The following is a 19,942-nucleotide window of genomic DNA, read 5'->3' as shown; positions in this document are numbered from 1 at the left end:
CTTCCGGGTTTTTATCTGGCTTGGATTTGTGTCAGTTACCAGGCAACCAAACGGCTAAATAAAATAGTTAGATTAGGAAAATATGCATAGTCTAGACAATTAGTTCCACTTTTAAATGTTACATTCCTCGTATGATAACCTTTTATTCAATTATTTGACAGATTCGATAATGTTGAGTTGATCTTTTCCGAGAACATCATTATCGACAACAATCGATTCTGGCCAATCCACAGAAAGTTGGTAAGTGACAGACATTAATCTGGACCAATGATAGTCGTGTAGTCGACTCCGCATTGCCCAACCAGCAGAAAGGAAACGACCTGCGCGCGGAAGAGGAAAGTCTACTGAAACAAATCCGACCACCGCGCTAACCAGGCAGCTAGCTAGTTGTTGGATGGTAACAAAACTACGTTATATGTATAGATACGTGGCCTTTAGACATTAATTCGACAATAATGTTCTGCTGATGAAAAGTGATGTATCAAATAGACACAAGTCGAAGACTGCTTAAATTAGCTAACGTTAACTAGCTACTTAGGTTCGGTATCCAGGCACAACAACAGTGTCCCCTAGGGTCATTGAACGTTAATATCTAGAAACATTTTGAATCAGTGTTTCCCCTTATATAATCAATTTAGCAAGCTTTTCGTTGTAGCTAGCTACCAACTAACTTTTATTTTATCTTTGTTTTGGGGATTTCTGAATGTCAGTGTGAACGGGTAGATCATGCATCACGTCAAGATCAAGACTGAGAAGTCAGGTGAGAGCTTGAACATTTCAAAACCAAAAACCCATTCAGATGACGATACAGTGGTACCTAACACTATATACTGGAATTATTATATCTCTCCTAAGTAAAGTCGACTGTTTATTTATATATGACAGATGCAGAGGGGAGTGGTGCACGCAGCCGACTAGATGCAGTATTACAGGGGCTGGTAGAGAAGAGTGATAGTGAGAGGTTGGTGTTTTTATTTTATTTGTGAAGATGCAGTACATTAACTGGCTTGACATTGAAACGTACAGCTTCAGGAACTTTTCCTCTAATCAAGCTTAGGTGATGGGAAATGCTGTTTTTGCTGTTTTAAAGGGAGCAAAATGAAGACGAGACAAAGATGGCAGAAGAGTCTCTGAGCAAGTATGGGCATTTTTTTCTGTTTTTTTTTTTATATTAAAAGAAGTATGCTATTTAGACTTACTCAATAGCCTATTGTGGTTCCGTTAGTCCCACTACTTCTGTAGTAATTCCAATTGCCTATTTCTTCCATAGGGATGTGTCTCCATCTTCTGCTGGGAAGCGGTAAGTCTTATTTGATTTTTTTAAACACATCTGACTGTGTGGCTGTTAGACACCGAAAGGCCTTGACCTGTCCCCTTTCCCTTGTTGTTGATGTCATAGACCATCGTCACGGTTTCCACAGCACCGGAGAAAGAAACGGAAAGAGATGGATGATAGCTTAACAGAGAGCAACCAACATAAACAAAGTAAGTCTGCTGCAGATGTCAATCCCCTGCCAAACACAGATAGTTTGACTTTTAAAAACCTTTTGTCTCTCACTCACTGACTCTACCTTTCAAGCTCTAGAAAGTCACCTACATATACAATCATTTGTTCTCCTCCCTCTCTGCTAGATGCCTACATTATCAAGTTGTTTGACCGCAGTGTGGACCTGGCCCAGTACACCACCAGTACCCCACTTTACCCCATTTGCCGGGCCTGGATGAGGAACAACCCGGCAGTGAGAGAGCGAGCTGCATCCCCAAGCCCCCCACACAGCATGGGGGAAGAGGAGGTAAGCTCACACCCAAAAAGCAGGACAAAGATGCCCACAATGTGGGCATAAATATATATATTTTTCAATAGAGCTCTCTGTTCAGTATTTGTTTTCACCTGAATCTTGCCAGGCTGCAGACATGCTCAATGGTAAGGGACAGAATGTGTATCGCCTCCCTCCGCCCACCTCCTGTCCTCTCAACCCTTCTGGAGATCCTGTCAATCTGAGGATCCCATCCACAGAAAAGCCTATCGTCAGCAAGGTACTGTATAACATCTGCTACGCCTAGCCATCACTTTCATATTTGCCACAGTAAAATGGTTGATTGTTTCAATCAGTCTGTCTTTGTCACCAGTCTACAGATACAGCTCTTGTTTCTGGTCCCCTCATATACAACCACATAGAACGCTGGAAAAAGATAAGGCAAAAGTAAGTCCAAAGCATCTAAATAATCACAAAAGCTAACTTAGTTGACATGGATAGATTGGGGAGTCGAATATCAACTATTGATCCGAATGTAATCTTGATTGGAAAAAAAGTTGATACAAATTCTGTCAGTATACATTGTTTATCAAGCTGCGATCAATCTTAATATACATAACTGTGTTCAGATGGAAAGAAGCGTCCAACAAGAATCAGCTGAGGTATAGCGAGAGCATCAAGATCCTGAAAGAGATGAAGGAAATGTACGACCGCTAGCTGGGAATCCTCCAGGTAGTATCCCACCGCAGAGGGAGGAGAAAAGAATAGAGCAGGTAGGAGCTACGAGGAAGTCATCTACCCCAGGACGCTGCCCTAGTCCTCTCCCCAAGCAGGCCATTGCGTGTGACAATGTAAGAGGAGCTTCGTGGAGCCCATTTTTACCATATACTGCCACATTTAAGGACCCAAAGTCCTCGTTTTGAAAGTGTAGCAATACTTTCAGCAAGTTGATGCTTCTGGTGGGCCCAAGTTCACCTGTGACTGGAGTATTGGGATTCTTAGATAATAATTACATTAATGTTTTTTGTCATATTACAGAATATCTGGTAATGTTGTCGATCCCACAATGTGTCATGAAAAGTTTGTAAACAGGTTAAGTAGTGTACAACATTTGTCTAAATTCTGGGATACTCTAAATCAATTCCAATGGTTAATATTTGTTTTGGGATCACCAGTTTCCCAGACAAGCAGTGTCCTCTGGAATATTGTTTTTGCATAGATGTTCAAAAGAAAAGTCTCACACACGTCTCCCTAATTTAAAGTAAGTAAACTGTGTAAAAAAGTTATAAAGTATTGAGCTATTGTAATTTATTTATCGCTATAATAAATCTGCCAGAGTGCTGTTTTTACAGTTGATTGATTTCTGAAATGTAAGTCAAAGGATTTCTCCACAGCAGTTATTTTGGGAGAGGGTTTTTCCAGAGGGATCTTGTCATCTGCAGGTCAGAAACACAGTCCATATGGATGAAATAGGTCCAAGATATTGATCACATACAGGCAATAAATGTTCAGTTTGTTTTGGATCACAAAGGAATGTCGTCTGAAGTTAAACCTTTATCTGACCAAAGAAAAACACTTACGAAGAGTCCTTTTAGGTGTCAACTCTTTTATATTAGCTACAAGCAAAATATAAACACAGAAATGAATAAATTACCGTAAGAATTTTTTTAACATTTTTGATACCAAAATACCTTCAGTTAATAGATCCGTCTGGTCGAACAGTCTTGTAAGATTTTGAAATGAGAGGTTTAGGAGTGTTATTGTCTATTTGTGTGTGATAATGTCCCAATCATTTCCCTATAATGTCAACATAGCTTTCCCATAACATCAAAATAAGGTCCCCATAACTTCAACATAACATCACTATAACATTAGAAGTTAAATCCTGTAACTGCATTTGCATTACTTGCACTTTTGAGGTTTTAGGCTGGGTATCTGTAAAGCACATTGTGACAACTGATGTAAAAAGGGCTTTATAAAAGACATTTGATTGATTTGATTAATACCACCACAATAACCACAGCTACTGACCATTTCAAGTCTCATAACTACAGTATAGATACAGTCAAATTACACTGTAATACAGATGTACTAGCCCTGTCTTTTGCAGACATCTCACACCTCAGTTTCCACTTTACCATCAGACTGGTCACCAGTGAGGCGTAAATGTCCTTCTCTGGAGTCAGAGACTTAGACTTAACGGGAGAGATGGGAGCGCATTGATGACACAAAGTTCATCCCCTGGTCCTCTGGTAAAGCGTTCTCGAATACAACCAGCACGGACTGACGCAGCTTCTTCTGGAACTCGTCACACATGAAGACGTACAGGATGGGGTTCAGGCAGCTGTTGAGGAAGGCCAGGCTAGCGGACAGGGGAATTCCAATATGCACGACCAGGTTGAGGCCTGGGCTGCCATTTGTCATGATGTCCAGAAACTGTAAGACGTGGAAGGGCATCCAGCAGATGAAAAAGGCCAGGACAACAGAGACGATCCGGAGGGATCTGCACGTTTTTCCTCTCTTAAGGCGCCTGGTGCGTATCCATATGGCAATGTAAGAGGCTATGGTGACCAGGAATGGGATGAGAAAGCCCAGCAAGAAGCGGAACACAACTATGTTCCTGTAGGTGGAGGAATCATGGGAAAATTAATAACTGCACATTGTCCTATTACCATAGTGCATGATCTCCTGAAAGATGGTGAACGGGAGGCTGCAGACCAATGAGGCTAACCAGATCCCCACACAGATGACCTCGGCCCTGCATGGCGTGCACTTGTTATGGGCCCACACAACCACCCACATGGACAGACAGCGGTCCAGACTGATGGCCGCCAGGAGGAAGATGCTGGCGAACATGTTGAAGGTTACATTTTGGTAATTTGTAATCCCAGTTTTTATACATTTCCCACCTATGACCAGGTAGGACTTGAAACAAATAAAGTCATTCGATTTATAGAAGACATTTAGTACATGACTTCGCCTTCATATGGTCTTTATTCACACAATGCAACAATTCTAATGCATATGAGTTTCTAAAAAAGTATGAGTAAAGCAACTGACAAATTGAAATGACATTAGGAATAGCGTGTTTGTCATGAAACGACTTCTACAAATGAAGCATAAGTCTGAATGAAAGGTTAAAGCATCTGAGGTCAGAGATCATAAGGGTAGAAAATAAGACTAAAGCGTCTTACCCATTTCCTTCCTATTCTCTATAGCAATGAATATCATCCACTCTCTCCCACCACAAATGAAACAGCTCTCTCTCGCGTGCGCGCTGTTGCACTCTTCCTCCCTCCCTTTCTCTCCAAACATCCTTGATGTTTAAAGTGCCTTTAGTCAGTATTTAGTCAGCCACCAATTGTGCAAGTTCTCCCACTCAAAAAGATGAGAGGCATGTAAATTTCATCATAGGTACACTTCAACTATGACAGACAAAATGAGAGAAAAAATCCAGAAAATCACATTGTATGATTTTTTATGAATTTATTTGCAAATTATGGTGGAAAATAAGTATTTGATCACCTACAAACAAGCAAGATTTCTGGCTCTCACAGACCTGTAACTTCTTCTTTAAGAGGCTCCTCTGTCCTCCACTCGTTACCTGTATTAATGGCACCTGTTTAAAGTTATCAGTATAAAAGACACCTGTCCACAACCTCAAACAGTCACACTCCAAACTCCACTATGGCCAAGAACAAAGAGCTGTCAAAGGACACCAGAAACAAAATTGTAGACCTGCACCAGGCTGGGAAGACTGAATCTGCAATAGGTAAGCAGCTTGGTTTGAAGAAAGCAATTATTAGGAAATGAAAGAAATCAAAGGTGGGAGCAATTATTAGGAAATGAAAGACATACAAGACCACTGATAATCTCAGCTAGCCTTGATCTGGGGCTGTCACGCAAGATCTCACGCCGCGGGGTCAAAATGATCACAAGAACGGTGAGCAAAAATCCCAGAACCACACGGGGGACCTAGTGAATGCCTCCTTTGAATTCCATGCAGAGATTTGGGCTCCAGGTTCCTCGGAGAGTTCATCAATGAGCTTGGACCTTTCCTGAACGGCTCACCTCTCACAGTCCTGGGCAAAGGGACCTGCGGACCTGGCATCCTTTCATCTCCTCTCTGGATTCCTCCTCTGTCTCTGCTGCTAAAGCCACTTTCTGGGCTCCAAGCATCTGCCTCTAACCCTAGGAACTCATCACCGCCTCCCTGGTGTTCCCCCTCCCAAGTTCTCTCGTCAACCGTCACATCCGATCCTCGTTGCTAAGTCTCTCACTGGCTTCCAGTTGAAGCTCACATCCCTACCAAGACCATGGTGCTTGCCTCCTCCGGAGCTGTGATCCTATCCTCCAGGCTCTGATCTCCCCTACACCCGGGGACCTTCGTGACCGCTGGCTCGTCCCGATGTCAAAACTGTATCGCCGCTCTTTTCCCCAAGAGTGGAACAAACTCCCTCACAACGCCAGGACAGCGGAGTCAATCACCAGACACCTGAAACCCCACCTCTCAAGGAATACCCACTACCTTGTATCCAACACTCCCACAGTAATCGCTTCTCACCACACTTCCATCCTATCATCGTCTTCCCCCCTTAATGATTTAGATGCTATCCTCCTATTGTAAAGTGGCTCCCTCTCTGACAGATGACTTCCAACCATTTTGGCGAAGGTCGACGACATCCGATCTCTGACACCGCTGGTTCTGCTCACACTGCCCTACCCTGACTTAAATGTAAATGTAACAATGTAACACACTACGCCGCCAGGGACTTAATTCCTGCATTGCCAGACGTGTCCCCTTGCTTAAGCCAGTACATGTCCAGGCCCATCTGAAGTTTGCTAGAGAGCATTTGGATGATCCAGAAGAAGATTGGGAGAATGTCATATGGTCAGATGAAACCAAAATAGAACTTTTGGTAAAAACTCAATGGTCTCTCCTATCTCGTCGTGTTTGGAGGACAAAGAATGCTGAGTTGCATCCAAAGAACACCATACCTACTGTGAAGCATGAGGGTGGAAACATCATGCTTTGGGGCTGTTTCTCTGCAAAGGGACCAGGATGACTGATCCGTGTGGTGCAAACTCCCCTCACACAGGACAGCGGAGTCAATCACCATCCGGAGACACCTGAAACCCCACCTCTTCAAGGAATACCTAGGATAGGATAAAGGAAAGAATGAATGGGGCCATGTATCGTTAGATTTTGAGTGAAAACCTCCTTCCATCAGCAAGGGCATTGAAGATGAAACATGGCTGGGTCTTTCAGCATGACAATGATCCCAAATACACCGCCCGGGCAACAAAGGAGTGGCTTCGTAAGAAGCATTTCAAGGTCCTGGAGTTGCCTAGCCAGTCTCCAGATCTCAACCCCATAGAAAATGTTTGGAGGGAGTTGAAAGTCTGTGTTGCCCAGCAACAGCCCCAAAACATCACTGCTCTAGAGGAGATCTGCATGGAGGAATGGGCCAAAATACCCACAACGATGTGTGAAAAACTCGAAGACTTACAGAAAACGTTTGACCTCTGTCATTGCCAACAAAGGGTATATAACAAAGTTTTAGATAAACTTTTGTTATTGACCAAATACTTATTTTCCACCATAATTTGCAAATAAATTCATTAAAAATCCTACAATGTGATTTTCTGGATTTTTTTTCTTTCTAATTTTGTCTGTCATAGTTGAAGTGTACCTATGATGCAAATTACAGGCCTTTCATCTTTTTAAGTGGGAGAACTTGCACAATTGGTGGCTGACTAAATACTTTTTTGCCCCACTGTATGCCATATCTAAATCTGTCTTCTCTGGAAAAAGTAAAGAGACCCTAATAGAAAAGTTACTCAAGTGAAAGTCAGCCAGTAAAATACTTCTTGAGTAAAAGTCTAAAAGTATTTGGTTTAAAAAATACTTGGAAGTATCAAAAAGTATGAATAATTTGAAATTGCTTTATAATAAGAAAACCAGACGGCACAATTGTTTTTTTAAATTATTGTCGGAAAGGAAGGGAGCTCTCCAACACTCAGACATAATTTACAAACAAAGTATGCATGTTTTGTGACTCCGCCAGATCAGATGCAGTATCCCTGGTCATCCTTATTCTCTTGATAAGGTCAGGACCATTTTCCTGTCAAAATGTAATGAGTACTTCTGGGTGTCAGGGAAAATGTATGGAATAAAAAGTACATTTTTAATTTTTACCTTTATTTAACTAGGCAAGTCAGTTAAGAACAAATTCTTATTTTCAATGACGGCCTAGGAACAGTGGGCTAACTGCCTTTTCAGGGGCAGAACGACAGATTTGTACCTTGTCAGCTCGGGGGTTTGAACTTGCAACCTTCCGGTTACTAGTCCAACGCTCTAACCACTGAGGAGCGGCTTCCATCTGGCCACTCTACCATAGAGTCCTTATTGGTGGAGTGCTACAGAGATGGTTGTCCTTCTAGAAGGTTCTCCCATCTCCACAGAGAAACTGGAGCTCTGTCAGAGGGACCATCAGGTTCTTGGTCACTTCCCTGACCAATGCCCTTCTCGCCTGATTTCTGAGTTTGGCCGGGCGGCCAGCTCTAGGAAGAGTCTTTGGGTTCCAATCGTCTTCCATTTAAGAATGATGGAGGCCACTGTGTTCTTGAGAACCTTCAATGCTGCAGAAATGTTTTGGTACCCGTCCCCAGATCTGTGCCTCAACCCAAACCCATCTCGGAGCTCTACAGACAATTCCTTCGACCGCATGACTTGGTTTTTGCTCTGAGATGCACTGTCAACTGTGGGACCTTATATAGGCGTTTGCCATTCCAAATCATGTCCAATCAATTGAATTTACCACAGGTGGACTCCAATCAATTTGTAGAAACATCTTAAGGATGATCAATGGAAGCAGGATGCACTTGAGCTTCAATTTTGAGTTTAATAGCAAAGAGTCTGAATACTAAATAAGGTATTCCTGTTAATTTGTAATAAATTAGCAAACCATTTCTAAATCTGTTTTTACTTTGTCACTTTGGGGTATTGTGTGTAGATGAGTTTTTTTTTACATAATCCAGTTTAGAGTAAGTCTGTAATGTAACAAAATGTGGACAAAGGGAAGGAGCCTGAATACTTTCCGAATTCACTCTATAGCCTATAGATCTTTGAGCCTTCCTGTTTCAGGTAATAAATTAAATGCAGTATTAGCCTTATTTAGCTAATGAATGTTGGGTTATGCATAGGCTAAGCTTCTAATGCTCTGTCACTTGCATAATCCACACCTACGCTCCGCTGGCCTCTCTCCTTAAAAAATGCTCCTTCGCTCTTGGAGTCCCAGGAAAAGCTAGACTAAAATAATATTTTTTTAAGCATTATTAGACTATCAGTAGACTATTTGAAGAGGGATGCAGTCTCTTCTTTGCTGAATGTTAAATAGGCCTACAGCATCTAATAGAACTTGCATGGAGTTTAAAAGAAGAGAGAATGCGTGATGGTAGGCTCTGGCAGTTATTTATTCAGACCCATAACTGGTCAATCTTCATGGAGTGAATAGATAGCCATCTGGATCTTATTCTGGTCCTATATTTATTATTCAAGGATGTCATTACAATGGCGGAGATAAGGACAACAAAACATATTTCATTTAACTGTTGATAGCAAAGAAGTCCACACTCAAAAAGATTAGGCTACTGGAGCTTGTTTCCTTTATTTACCCAAGAGAGCATGTATACATCTATTGGCTTTTATGTTTTTGTGTCATGTGTGGTAGCCTATATCATAAACAATGTATTAGATAATGGCACGATCATTTGGGCTTTTTTGGGCTTGGGGTCATAAAATGTCTTTGATGTTCATGCTGATCAAAGCTCTAATCAAATCCAGACATTTATATTCTTTATATATTTTAGAATGGCACTTCTGGTTTTGGCATGAAATACCGGGTTCGTCATGTGACATGTCATTTATTTTTGGGATGGAACATTTGTAAATTACCAGGAAAATATGTAACCCTGGTATGGCTTGCTTGACATATGTTTTTTAATTATTTCCATATTTGCTGTCTGGGGAAAAGTTTTGGGGAAAAAGGACAGTTCACACATTTAAAAAAATAAATAACCGCGCCAAATGTGTTTTAGTAAGACTCTCCAAAGGTTACTATTAATGAATGCTCCGTTTTTGTTGTATGTGTGTGTTTTGTTTTGTTGATGATTATGTTTTTCCTAAGTGGTCTCTCGGCACTTTTGACTTCAAACAGAAACAACTTCTTTATACAACTTTAATTGAATGCATCTTTTTCAGTTACATTGAAAACAATTAAACGGTGGCAACACAGTGAGCGGCTGTGCATGAGACAGGTTGAAATGTCACTAGCTGATGGGAAAGCCTGTATGACATCAAACACTCATCTATGGGACCACTGTTTGCAGGAAGAAGAGTTTGTTATGCGGAGACATGGCTGCTATTGCAGCTGCAGCTGGGGTCCACTGTGACTAGTTGGAAGCGACGGTCTGGTCAATCCAGCCACGCAGGTAGGCGACACGGGAATAGACGGCAGGGGTACTGACGTTGCAGTTGCTGGTGCCCCAGGACACGATACCCACCTGAAACCACACACCACTGCTCTGACACACCAGAGGACCGCCAGAATCACCCTGGAGATGGAGGAGAGGTTAGGAGCACTGGCACAGGTAGAGATTATTGTAATAGGTGCTGAGTGGTGGCCTATCTGACTTCCATTGTCATGCCATTGCCAGAGAATTTGGTTAAACAAATCTGTATCTGGCTGCTTTAAGATGGAGCGTGTGTTGGGGAAAGGTTATTGCCGGACGGAATGATACCAGAGTGATAAGAGAGAAATGTTCAAAAACTGACTGGAGAAAGGTAGCCTCAACTTGCTCCAGGAGTACAGTCAGTTACCTGGCAAGAGGACACTCCGGAGGCTCCGGCGCAGATCATGGCATCAGTGATCCTGTTCTGGCCCCAGTACTGCTTGCACTGAGCAGGGCTCAGCAGAGGAAGGGCCACCTGCTGGAGGATACGGGGGCTTGCTGGGGACGGGGATCAGGGGACATGGTTAGGAAGGAGCTTAGTGCTCTAATGAAAGCTGAGGTGGAAACATTGGCATCCATTTGCACATACTCTTGCATTAACTGTAAATCTATCATGTATCAATAATGGTTTAGTAGCTTGTGTGGCCACTCACAGGTGGTGCCAGTCTTGCCCCAGCCAGTGGTGACACAGCGGGTTCCAGAGGGGAAGGAGGTGCTAGAGGTGGCCAGGCACACAGGGGACACGCGGGCGGTGATCTGGACAGGGGAGGACAGCTTCAGCAGGGTCACGTCGTTGTTAAAGTTCTGGCTGTTGTAGTAGGGGTGGGTGATAGCCTACAGGGATCAAGGAAAGATGTAGACACAGTGAAGTGATTCATCTTCGAAAGTGAACAGAATCTCAGAACTCTGGTAAAACCTATGAAGCAGGCAGGCATGTTGTGGTTAAGTGAGTGGATCTCTCCCCAGGCTCCTGGACTTACCCTGGAGATGCTTTTGACCTGGATCGGCTCAGCATTGGACTGACGATCGTGCTCTCCCAGGATCACATGGTGACGGCCAGGACTGGAGAGAGAAAAAAGATTACAGTGTGTATGAATGAACACAGCTCATCTGAGTGAAACTAAGAGGAATGTAATATGTACTTATGAACATGGTGCTAATAAAGCACTTTGGAATTAAATGCACTTACGTGACACGGCAATGGGCAGCAGTGACAACCCAGTTCTGACTGATTAGGGAGCCTCCACAGAAGTGGAATCCAGAGGCATCCTGAAGGAGAAAGGGAGAGGTGGAAGACAGTATATAGTATGGGTCTGACCATAATATGAAGACAGTAGCTAGATAGTATGGGTCTGACCATAATGTGAAGACAGTAGATAGATAGTATGGGTCTGACCATAATATGAAGACAGTAGCTAGATAGTATGGGTCTGACCATAATATGAAGACAGTAGCTAGATAGTATGGGTCTGACCATAATATGAAGACAGTAGCTAGATAGTATGGGTCTGACCATAATATGAAGACAGTAGCTAGATAGTATGGGTCTGACCATAATATGAAGACAGTAGATAGATAGTATGGGTCTGACCATAATATGAAGACAGTAGATAGATAGTATGGGTCTGACCATAATATGAAGACAGTAGATAGATAGTATGGGTCTGACCATAATATGAAGACAGTAGATAGATAGTATGGGTCTGACCATAATATGAAGACAGTAGATAGATAGTATGGGTCTGACCATAATATGAAGACAGTAGCTAGATAGTATGGGTCTGACCATAATATGAAGACAGTAGCTAGATAGTATGGGTCTGACCATAATGTGAAGACAGTAGATAGATAGTATGGGTCTGACCATAATATGAAGACAGTAGCTAGATAGTATGGGTCTGACCATAATATGAAGACAGTAGCTAGATAGTATGGGTCTGACCATAATGTGAAGACAGTAGATAGATAGTATGGGTCTGACCATAATATGAAGACAGTAGCTAGATAGTATGGGTCTGACCATAATATGAAGACAGTAGCTAGATAGTATGGGTCTGACCATAATATGAAGACAGTAGATAGATAGTATGGGTCTGACCATAATATGAAGACAGTAGCTAGATAGTATGGGTCTGACCATAATATGAAGACAGTAGCTAGATAGTATGGGTCTGACCATAATATGAAGACAGTAGCTAGATAGTATGGGTCTGACCATAATGTGAAGACAGTAGATAGATAGTATGGGTCTGACCATAATGTGAAGACAGTAGATAGATAGTATGGGTCTGACCATAATATGAAGACAGTAGCTAGATAGTATGGGTCTGACCATAATATGAAGACAGTAGCTAGATAGTATGGGTCTGACCATAATATGAAGACAGTAGCTAGATAGTATGGGTCTGACCATAATGTGAAGACAGTAGATAGATAGTATGGGTCTGACCATAATGTGAAGACAGTAGATAGATAGTATGGGTCTGACCATAATATGAAGACAGTAGCTAGATAGTATGGGTCTGACCATAATGTGAAGACAGTAGATAGATAGCATTGGTCTGACCATAATGTGAAGACAGTAGATAGATAGTATGGGTCTGACCATTATGTGAAGACAGCACTTCCCAACATGCATTTACTCTAAGTGGCTAACAATAATCATCAGTGATTACAGCATTGTGGTGTGAAAAAACAATGTATAGAATGAAAGAGTGGAAATGGGGATACCTGAAGGGAGACTTGCCAGGGCCAGGAGCCAGATACGGCGTTCTGTCCGTTCACAATCTTCAAGCCGCTCACCTGCGGCGGGATGCTAGGCACTCCGCAACCTAGGGCACGAACACACAGTCTCAAACAACACCCTATCCTCATATATCGTGCACCATTTTTGACCAAAATGCTACATAGTTTTGATTAGCCTCAGAGTATGGACTGACATGCCTTCAGTAACTACCAAAGTATAATACAACACTTCACCTCCTTGTTGGCCAGGGCTTCTTTTAGCTATTTATCTCAATAGGACTTACCTATGTGAATAAATAAAGGATCAAAAAGATCAAATCAGTTCATGTTACCAGACATTGACGATGACGCCACTCACCCAGGGCTGAGGCCACCAAAGCGAGACAGCTGACAATCCAGAGCATGGCCATAGTGTAGTAGACTGTGCTTGACGTCTCTTTGTCCCTCTCCTTCTTATACCCTGGCAGGCCCATCAGTCATGTCTCCCACTCACCCACAGGTTTCCCCAAGGTCTGATAGAGCTGGGAACAGTCAGGTGGAACAGGTGGGAAAATCTCACGCCTCAGGGACAGTCAGATACATGCTTGTGTTTGCCATGTAGTGCACTGTACTCTATGTGGGATAGGCCTAAGCAAACAAGGCTTTGCACAATGATTCCAGGGAAAGTCATAATTCTTTATCTTTATGCTGAGTGGAATATATGCTCAGACCCCAAATTTGGTCCTCTGAAATGCCCTTAATGTCTTTTTTTCTGGTTTCTTATCACGCTGTCCAATTGGAGTTCTGATGATGGGCAGAACAATAACATCTTGTAACCGTGTGTTGCAATCCCACGAGTAGGGTGGAAAACCATGGTCTGACCATTCTGTTTCTATGCAGCCATACATGACAGCAAAACAATCAAAAACAAAACACTTGATTAACAATATGAATTCAGATCATATGTTTTATGGAGCTCTTTGTTTTATTAAGAAAGGAAGCTATTGGGATTCATTCATCTATACAAAGTAGCAGTAAGGACATGTGTTCACATTGCTATTCAAGTTCATACTTTGACACATTTAAAATGTCCCTACATTTGAGGTTGTAACAGAGGACCCACTACCACAAGGTTGAGGCCACTGAGAGAACCTCCAGAAAATAGGATCTTATCCCATTAAATTTTGAGAAAGAGACAAATTTATCAACCAGTCAGGAACAACATCTGAATCTGCACATGGTGCTGTCTTCACACATCATAATCACATACATAGCTTTTCCTACTTCTTCATAATAAGATTGCTACAAGAAGAATGTCACTTTTGTGGGAACTTTTCTGATGAGCAATAGTGCAGATGTTCATACAAGTTTATACAAGTTTATACGACTTTAAGCACTTTGTGACTCTGTTAATGTACATTAACTCTGTTATCTCTGTTAATGTACAAAATGCATTTGTCATCTCAAACCTAAGGGAGGGTATTTGGTGGGAGGTTAAAGAAAAACACAAAAAATGCTTATCAGAATCCAGCTTTATTGGTTGTGATATATTCAATCTGATAAAAGTGAAGGTTGTGTGAACTGCACAACAGTACAAAGCTGTAGGAGCCTGCCGTAGATATAAATATTACACAGGATGTTCTCAATAAGAGAAGTGATGACACAAGCCAGGTCTGCAGTAGGTGATGTGTGAAGCCTGGGAGCTGAGATGTGGACAGGATGTGGATTCTCTCCTGTAGAGGTTAGGGATTTTAGTCCACCTCCTCGATGGTTGGACCAGAGGAAGAGCCAGCTCCAGCGCCTGGCATACCGCCTGGCATACCGCCTGGCATACCGCCTGGCATACCTCCTGGTGGGCCTCCGGTACCCTGATACAGATTGGTAATGATGGGGTTACACACCTTCTCCAGCTCCTTCTGCTGGTGCTCATACTCATCCTTCTCTGCTGTCTAGATAAAGACAAGGGGGGAGACGAGAGATGAAGAGAGAGTATGAGAGGGTAAGAAACACAGGTGGTGATCACAAGATTCTATCTTATATGATTTACTTACTGTGTAGCCTACTTTTACCATGGGAGGAAATGCATCAGTGTGAAACCAGTGCTAACCAACTGATGTTGCACTAAGAACACTCATTCTAGGTGGAACTCTAGACCAGCCACCTGTGGTTTACCTGGTTCCTGTCCAGCCAGGAGATAACTTCGTTGCACTTGTCCATGATGGTCTTCTTGTCCTCCGGGCTGATCTTTTCCGCGAGCTTCTCGTCGTCCACGGTGCTCTTCATGTTGAAGGCCAGGGACTCCAGTGAGTTCTTAGCTGTGACCTTCTCCTTCTGAGCCTCGTCCTCAGCCCTGTACTGGTCAGCCTCTTGCACCATGCGCTCAATGTCCTCCTTGGTCAGACGTCCTGGGGATAACATTATATAATTTCCCATATGTGACATATTCATTATCTCCGACTCGCTCCTATTGTTTCGCTTTCTTTTTGGGACTCTTTTCTTTGAGGAAAGGGTTGGAAATCAATAAGACCTTTGATCATATCGTGAGGTTCAAGGTTAAGGAGGCATACCTTTGTCATTGGTGATGGTGATCTTGTTCTCCTTGCCGGTGCTCTTGTCCACCGCAGACACATTGAGGATGCCGTTGGCGTCAATGTCAAAGGTCACCTCGATCTGGGGGACGCCCCTGGGGGCAGGGGGGATTCCGGTGAGCTCAAACTTGCCGAGGATATTGTTGTCCTTGGTCATGGCTCTCTCCCCCTCATACACCTGAGAAAGAAATTGTGGGAATGGATTAATACAGATAGAATCACAGAGGGTATATGTGATCTGGCTACTTTACACAGACGTTGGCTTTGTACAGCTGATAAAAGACTCACCTGAATGAGCACTCCAGGTTGGTTTTCTGAGTATGTTGTGAAGGTCTGGGTCTGCTTGGTGGGGATGGTGGTGTTCCTCTTGATGAGCACGGTCATGACCCCTCCGGCTGTCTCAATACCCAGGGATAGGGGTGTGACGTCCAGCAGCAGCAGGTCCTGCACGTTCTCTGACTTGTCACCCGCTAAGATGGCAGCCTGCACAGCTGTGGAGGACAGAGAGATGTTGGATGATACATTGAAACACATACACTTGACACAGTGACATTTTCCTGCAACACAGTGAGATACCTACCGGCACCATAAGCCACAGCCTCATCAGGGTTGATGCTCTTGTTGAGGTCTCGGCCATTGAATAGGTCCTGCAGAAGCTTCTGGATCTTGGGGATACGTGTGGAGCCTCCCACCAGGACGATGTCGTGTATCTGGGCCTTGTCCATTTTGGCATCCCTCATAGACTTCTCCACAGGTTCCAGGGTACCGCGGAACAGGTCAGCGTTGAGCTCCTCAAAGCGAGCCCTGGTAATGGAGGTGTAGAAGTCGGCACCCTCATAGAGAGAGTCAATCTCGATGCTGGCTTGGGTGCTGGAGGAGAGGGTGCGCTTGGCCCGCTCACAGGCAGTGCGCAGGCGCCGCACCGCCCGCTTGTTGCCGCTGATGTCCTTCTTGAATTTACGCTTGAACTCACCGATGAAGTGATTGACCATGCGGTTGTCGAAGTCCTCGCCTCCCAGGTGGGTGTCGCCAGCAGTGGACTTGACCTCAAAGATGCCATCCTCGATGGTCAGGATGGACACGTCAAAGGTGCCGCCGCCCAGGTCGAAGATCAGGACGTTGCGCTCACCGCCGACCTGATAAGATAAGAGAGAGCAATTAAGTCCGTAGGACTTTCAAAGGACTAATCAAGCAGATCTAGTGTGAACTGTACAACCCAGTGTTTTCTTGTTTGTTTTGTGGTTTCTGTACCTTCTTGTCCAGGCCATAGGCGATGGCTGCAGCAGTGGGCTCGTTGATGATGCGCAGGACGTTGAGTCCAGAGATCACTCCAGCATCTTTTGTTGCTTGGCGCTGGGAGTCGTTGAAGTAGGCAGGGACTGTGATGACAGCATTGTTCACTGGCTGAAGAGGGAAAACACTATTAGTTAGATCTAGTGTGTATCATCCCTAAATAGACTGTCAGTTTGAGTTATTAACATATAATGTATACCCATCCAATCTTTTCAAACCTACATGGAGTGCATGGAGTGGGTTGGAGCTAAGAGTAGATTTGGAATTAAGGTGTTTTTTCATTTGGTTTGTCAGACTCCCTACCTTGCCCAGGTAAGCTTCAGAGATCTCCTTCATCTTGGTGAGCACCATGGAGGACACCTCCTCAGGGAAAAAGGTCTTCCTCTCTCCCTTGTACTCTACCTCCATCTTGGGCTTGCCACCATCGCTCACCACTGTGAAGGGCCAGTGCTTCATGTCCGACTGTACCACGGCATCTTCAAACTTACGACCAATTAGACGCTTGGCATCTTTGGACACAGGGATGGCAGAGTAGGGTTGATTTTCAAGAGTAGGATGAATTTGTCTGTGGACACTGGTCTAAGGTCAGTTTTGCATTTCCCCCTAATGGAGTGGCGCAAGGCTGATGGATTTAAATCTAGTACTTTTAGGCCCTCAAGTGGGGACTACTGATAACAACAGGCAAGCGGCTACAGCGCTGAGCTTAAAGTAAACCTTGATTTGGTTCCCTTTGTCCACTAGAGGCTTCATCTAACTACCCACTGTGTGTCAAGGTGAGGTTATGTGCTTACCGAACACAGTGTTGGTGGGGTTCATGGCCACCTGGTTCTTGGCGGCGTCACCGATCAGCCTCTCCGTGTCGGTGAAGGCCACATAGCTGGGTGTGGTTCTGTTGCCCTGGTCGTTGGCGATGATCTCCACCTTGCCATGCTGAAAGATGCCCACACAGGAGTATGTGGTCCCCAGGTCAATGCCTACTGCTGGTCCTTTAGACATACTGCAACAACAAGACCAGAATTAGAGTTCATTAGTGAGAGGAGAATTACTTGAATTATTTGAGAATTACGTAGGCCTACAGTATCATACAAGAATGTTGAAAGATACTTTTCATGGAGGCGATATTGTTATAAAACCTTCTCTTTTGAATATTATCAGTTATTAGTAGTTAGCAACAGGTAGTTAGATGACAACAGTCAAATGTTTCAACTTGTGTTGAAAGCCTTTGGGGTTAAAGGTCATCATGTTCATGTATGTGCACGAGTGTGTATGCGTGCCACGTGCACGTCTTTGACAGTGTGTGTGTTCCTTCCCTGTCATTCACAGAGAGCAGATGCAGTCCCATGTCAGCCCCCAAATTGGAAGTGATCCCTGGGGCTCAGCTGTTCTAGAAAGTGCTGTCTTGGCAACATGCCAACCAGTGGAGTGGTACCAACACCACAACTCCTTAAAGCAGCAGTACCACCAGTAGCATGCCACCAGAGCCAACAGGCCACCCTCCCTCACCCTCCCCTCCCTAATCCTGTTTTCCCCTCTCCACAGATCATTCTGGCAATACAACACCCAACTGTTACCAGCCAGGCTAAATCAATGTGACGTATTAACAGAGTGGCTTTTTTCCAACAGCTGAATCACACAAACTACCAACACATTCTATTAATATGGCTCACAGATCTGTTGTTGGAACACGGGTTGGATTAAATTAAGTGATTATTAATGAGCAGTTAAGTAAAACTGGACTTTGCCAATATCATATGTACTGGGCAGTTACCTTGTTGAAATACTTACTACTGTACTTCACTATTGTGTAATATGGAAGTTATTATGGGCCTGGACTGTAATAACAGTAAAGGCCTTAGAAACCTCACTGTTGGAGAAGGAACTATGATATATTTTTAAGTTGTTACCTCACAATTAACTAATACATGAAGTCAGTGGGGAAACAAGTGGGGATTGTTGAAATGGTGAACATGCTAGACAGGGCCAGATGATGTGGTGAGGCCCACATATTTTATCGTTAAAAACAAAAATGTTTGGCATGTAAATACTGTACCTAATTATGTTATACAGCCACTCACAGTATTCTTGTGAAAGGATAAAATTTGCATTTCTCATATTCGGGATGGATTAAATAGACAAAGCCACCTCACACAAACAACTGGTACTGGTAAAACTGGTAAATTCCTTGTCACTTATGATCTAATTCTGTTACTCCTGTTATATTCATTTAATTTGAACAAACCCTTGTTAGCATCCTTTTGATCTATTTGAAATATAAATAAAACGTATCTAATAACTATCGGTGCTAAGCATACCATACATACCACTGTACCCATATTTAGATCAGCTGCACATATCTCATATGTGCATGATTCGTGTTCAAACTGACAGAGAAGTATCAAGCATGGATCAAGCACATGGACAGAGCTGACACCATTGGGTGTGGTGTGTGAAACTATGACAGTGTTTGTGACATACAGTGAGACAAGGCAGGCCACAAAGGGATTACAGGCACAACTTCCACTGGTCAAGCATGTCAGTGGACACTGGACAACATGTGTGCCCAGAAACAGAAAGTCATGCAATAGACAAATCATTCACACAGGCTTTACAAGAACTTTTGGCTTCATGCTACTTAAAAAACACTACTTAAACAATTTGAGATAAGCTTTATGCTAGTTCTTAATGCTCCTCCGACAGCCAATAGTTGACATAAAGCATGCTAGCGTCATTATGAGAGTGGGGTCATGTCCCTTGAGTTGGACAGGAGCTGGCAAGTCAAAAAGCAGAGCTGAATGCAACGCTTCTTAGAAAATGAGTTACCTTGCTCAGTCAGTTGTGCAACGCTTCAAAGATTACCACACAAACCACAGAACACCGGCTGCTCAATTCCACTGAAGCACTCCTCTCCTTTTCCTGGACAGAAAGACTAAGAGGACGAGTGTCAGGTCTCTCCAGAGTATATAGCCAGCCACAGACAGACAGACAGCACACGGCTCACAGATTCCATCAGGGAATCAGGTGACTCAGCCAGAGAAAGTTCTAGGCCCACGTAGCTGCCTGCATGTG

The 19,942-nt window shown here is 43.5% G+C and overlaps 3 protein-coding genes and 1 pseudogene across 4 annotated transcripts; 1 reads left to right on the top strand and 3 right to left on the bottom strand.

Annotated features, from left to right (window-relative positions):
- Positions 1–320: 320 nt before the first annotated feature.
- Positions 321–3,113, top strand: lin37 (lin-37 DREAM MuvB core complex component). Of its 2 annotated transcripts, none has more exons than XM_064947878.1 (10): positions 321–397; positions 711–760; positions 886–961; positions 1,091–1,138; positions 1,271–1,300; positions 1,400–1,485; positions 1,633–1,793; positions 1,906–2,037; positions 2,131–2,204; positions 2,387–3,113. In XM_064947878.1, the coding sequence occupies exons 2-10, from the start codon at positions 727–729 to the stop codon at positions 2,472–2,474; spliced, it is 729 nt and encodes a 242-aa protein (XP_064803950.1). In that variant the 5' UTR covers positions 321–397; positions 711–726; the 3' UTR covers positions 2,475–3,113. The 2 variants fall into 2 exon arrangements, with proteins under 2 accessions (XP_064803950.1, XP_064803951.1); XM_064947879.1 differs by having other exon boundaries at positions 2,114–2,204.
- Positions 3,114–3,189: 76 nt separating this feature from the next.
- LOC135523025 (prostaglandin D2 receptor 2-like) lies at positions 3,190–4,613 on the bottom strand (annotated as a pseudogene).
- A 5,370-nt stretch (positions 4,614–9,983) lies between these two features.
- LOC135522009 (chymotrypsin-like protease CTRL-1) lies at positions 9,984–13,552 on the bottom strand. Its single transcript, XM_064947874.1, has 7 exons — positions 13,375–13,552; positions 13,002–13,102; positions 11,461–11,540; positions 11,252–11,333; positions 10,925–11,105; positions 10,639–10,769; positions 9,984–10,373 (listed from the first exon to the last, which is right to left on the bottom strand). Exons 1-7 carry the CDS (start codon positions 13,487–13,489, stop codon positions 10,212–10,214), a joined length of 852 nt encoding a protein of 283 aa, XP_064803946.1. The 5' UTR covers positions 13,490–13,552; the 3' UTR covers positions 9,984–10,211.
- A 409-nt stretch (positions 13,553–13,961) lies between these two features.
- On the bottom strand, positions 13,962–19,863 carry hsc70 (heat shock cognate 70). Its single transcript, XM_064947862.1, has 9 exons — positions 19,697–19,863; positions 17,668–17,873; positions 17,180–17,385; positions 16,835–16,987; positions 16,164–16,719; positions 15,872–16,074; positions 15,563–15,761; positions 15,168–15,400; positions 13,962–14,944 (listed from the first exon to the last, which is right to left on the bottom strand). The coding sequence occupies exons 2-9, from the start codon at positions 17,870–17,872 to the stop codon at positions 14,747–14,749; spliced, it is 1,953 nt and encodes a 650-aa protein (XP_064803934.1). The 5' UTR covers position 17,873; positions 19,697–19,863; the 3' UTR covers positions 13,962–14,746.
- Positions 19,864–19,942: the final 79 nt, after the last annotated feature.

The sequence above is a fragment of the Oncorhynchus masou genome, chromosome 30 (genome assembly GCF_036934945.1).
Source record: "Oncorhynchus masou masou isolate Uvic2021 chromosome 30, UVic_Omas_1.1, whole genome shotgun sequence".
Classification (NCBI taxonomy): Eukaryota; Metazoa; Chordata; class Actinopteri; order Salmoniformes; family Salmonidae; genus Oncorhynchus; species Oncorhynchus masou.
The sequence above is the reverse complement of the archived record's forward strand: the minus strand, read 5'-3'. Positions and strand labels throughout refer to the sequence as shown.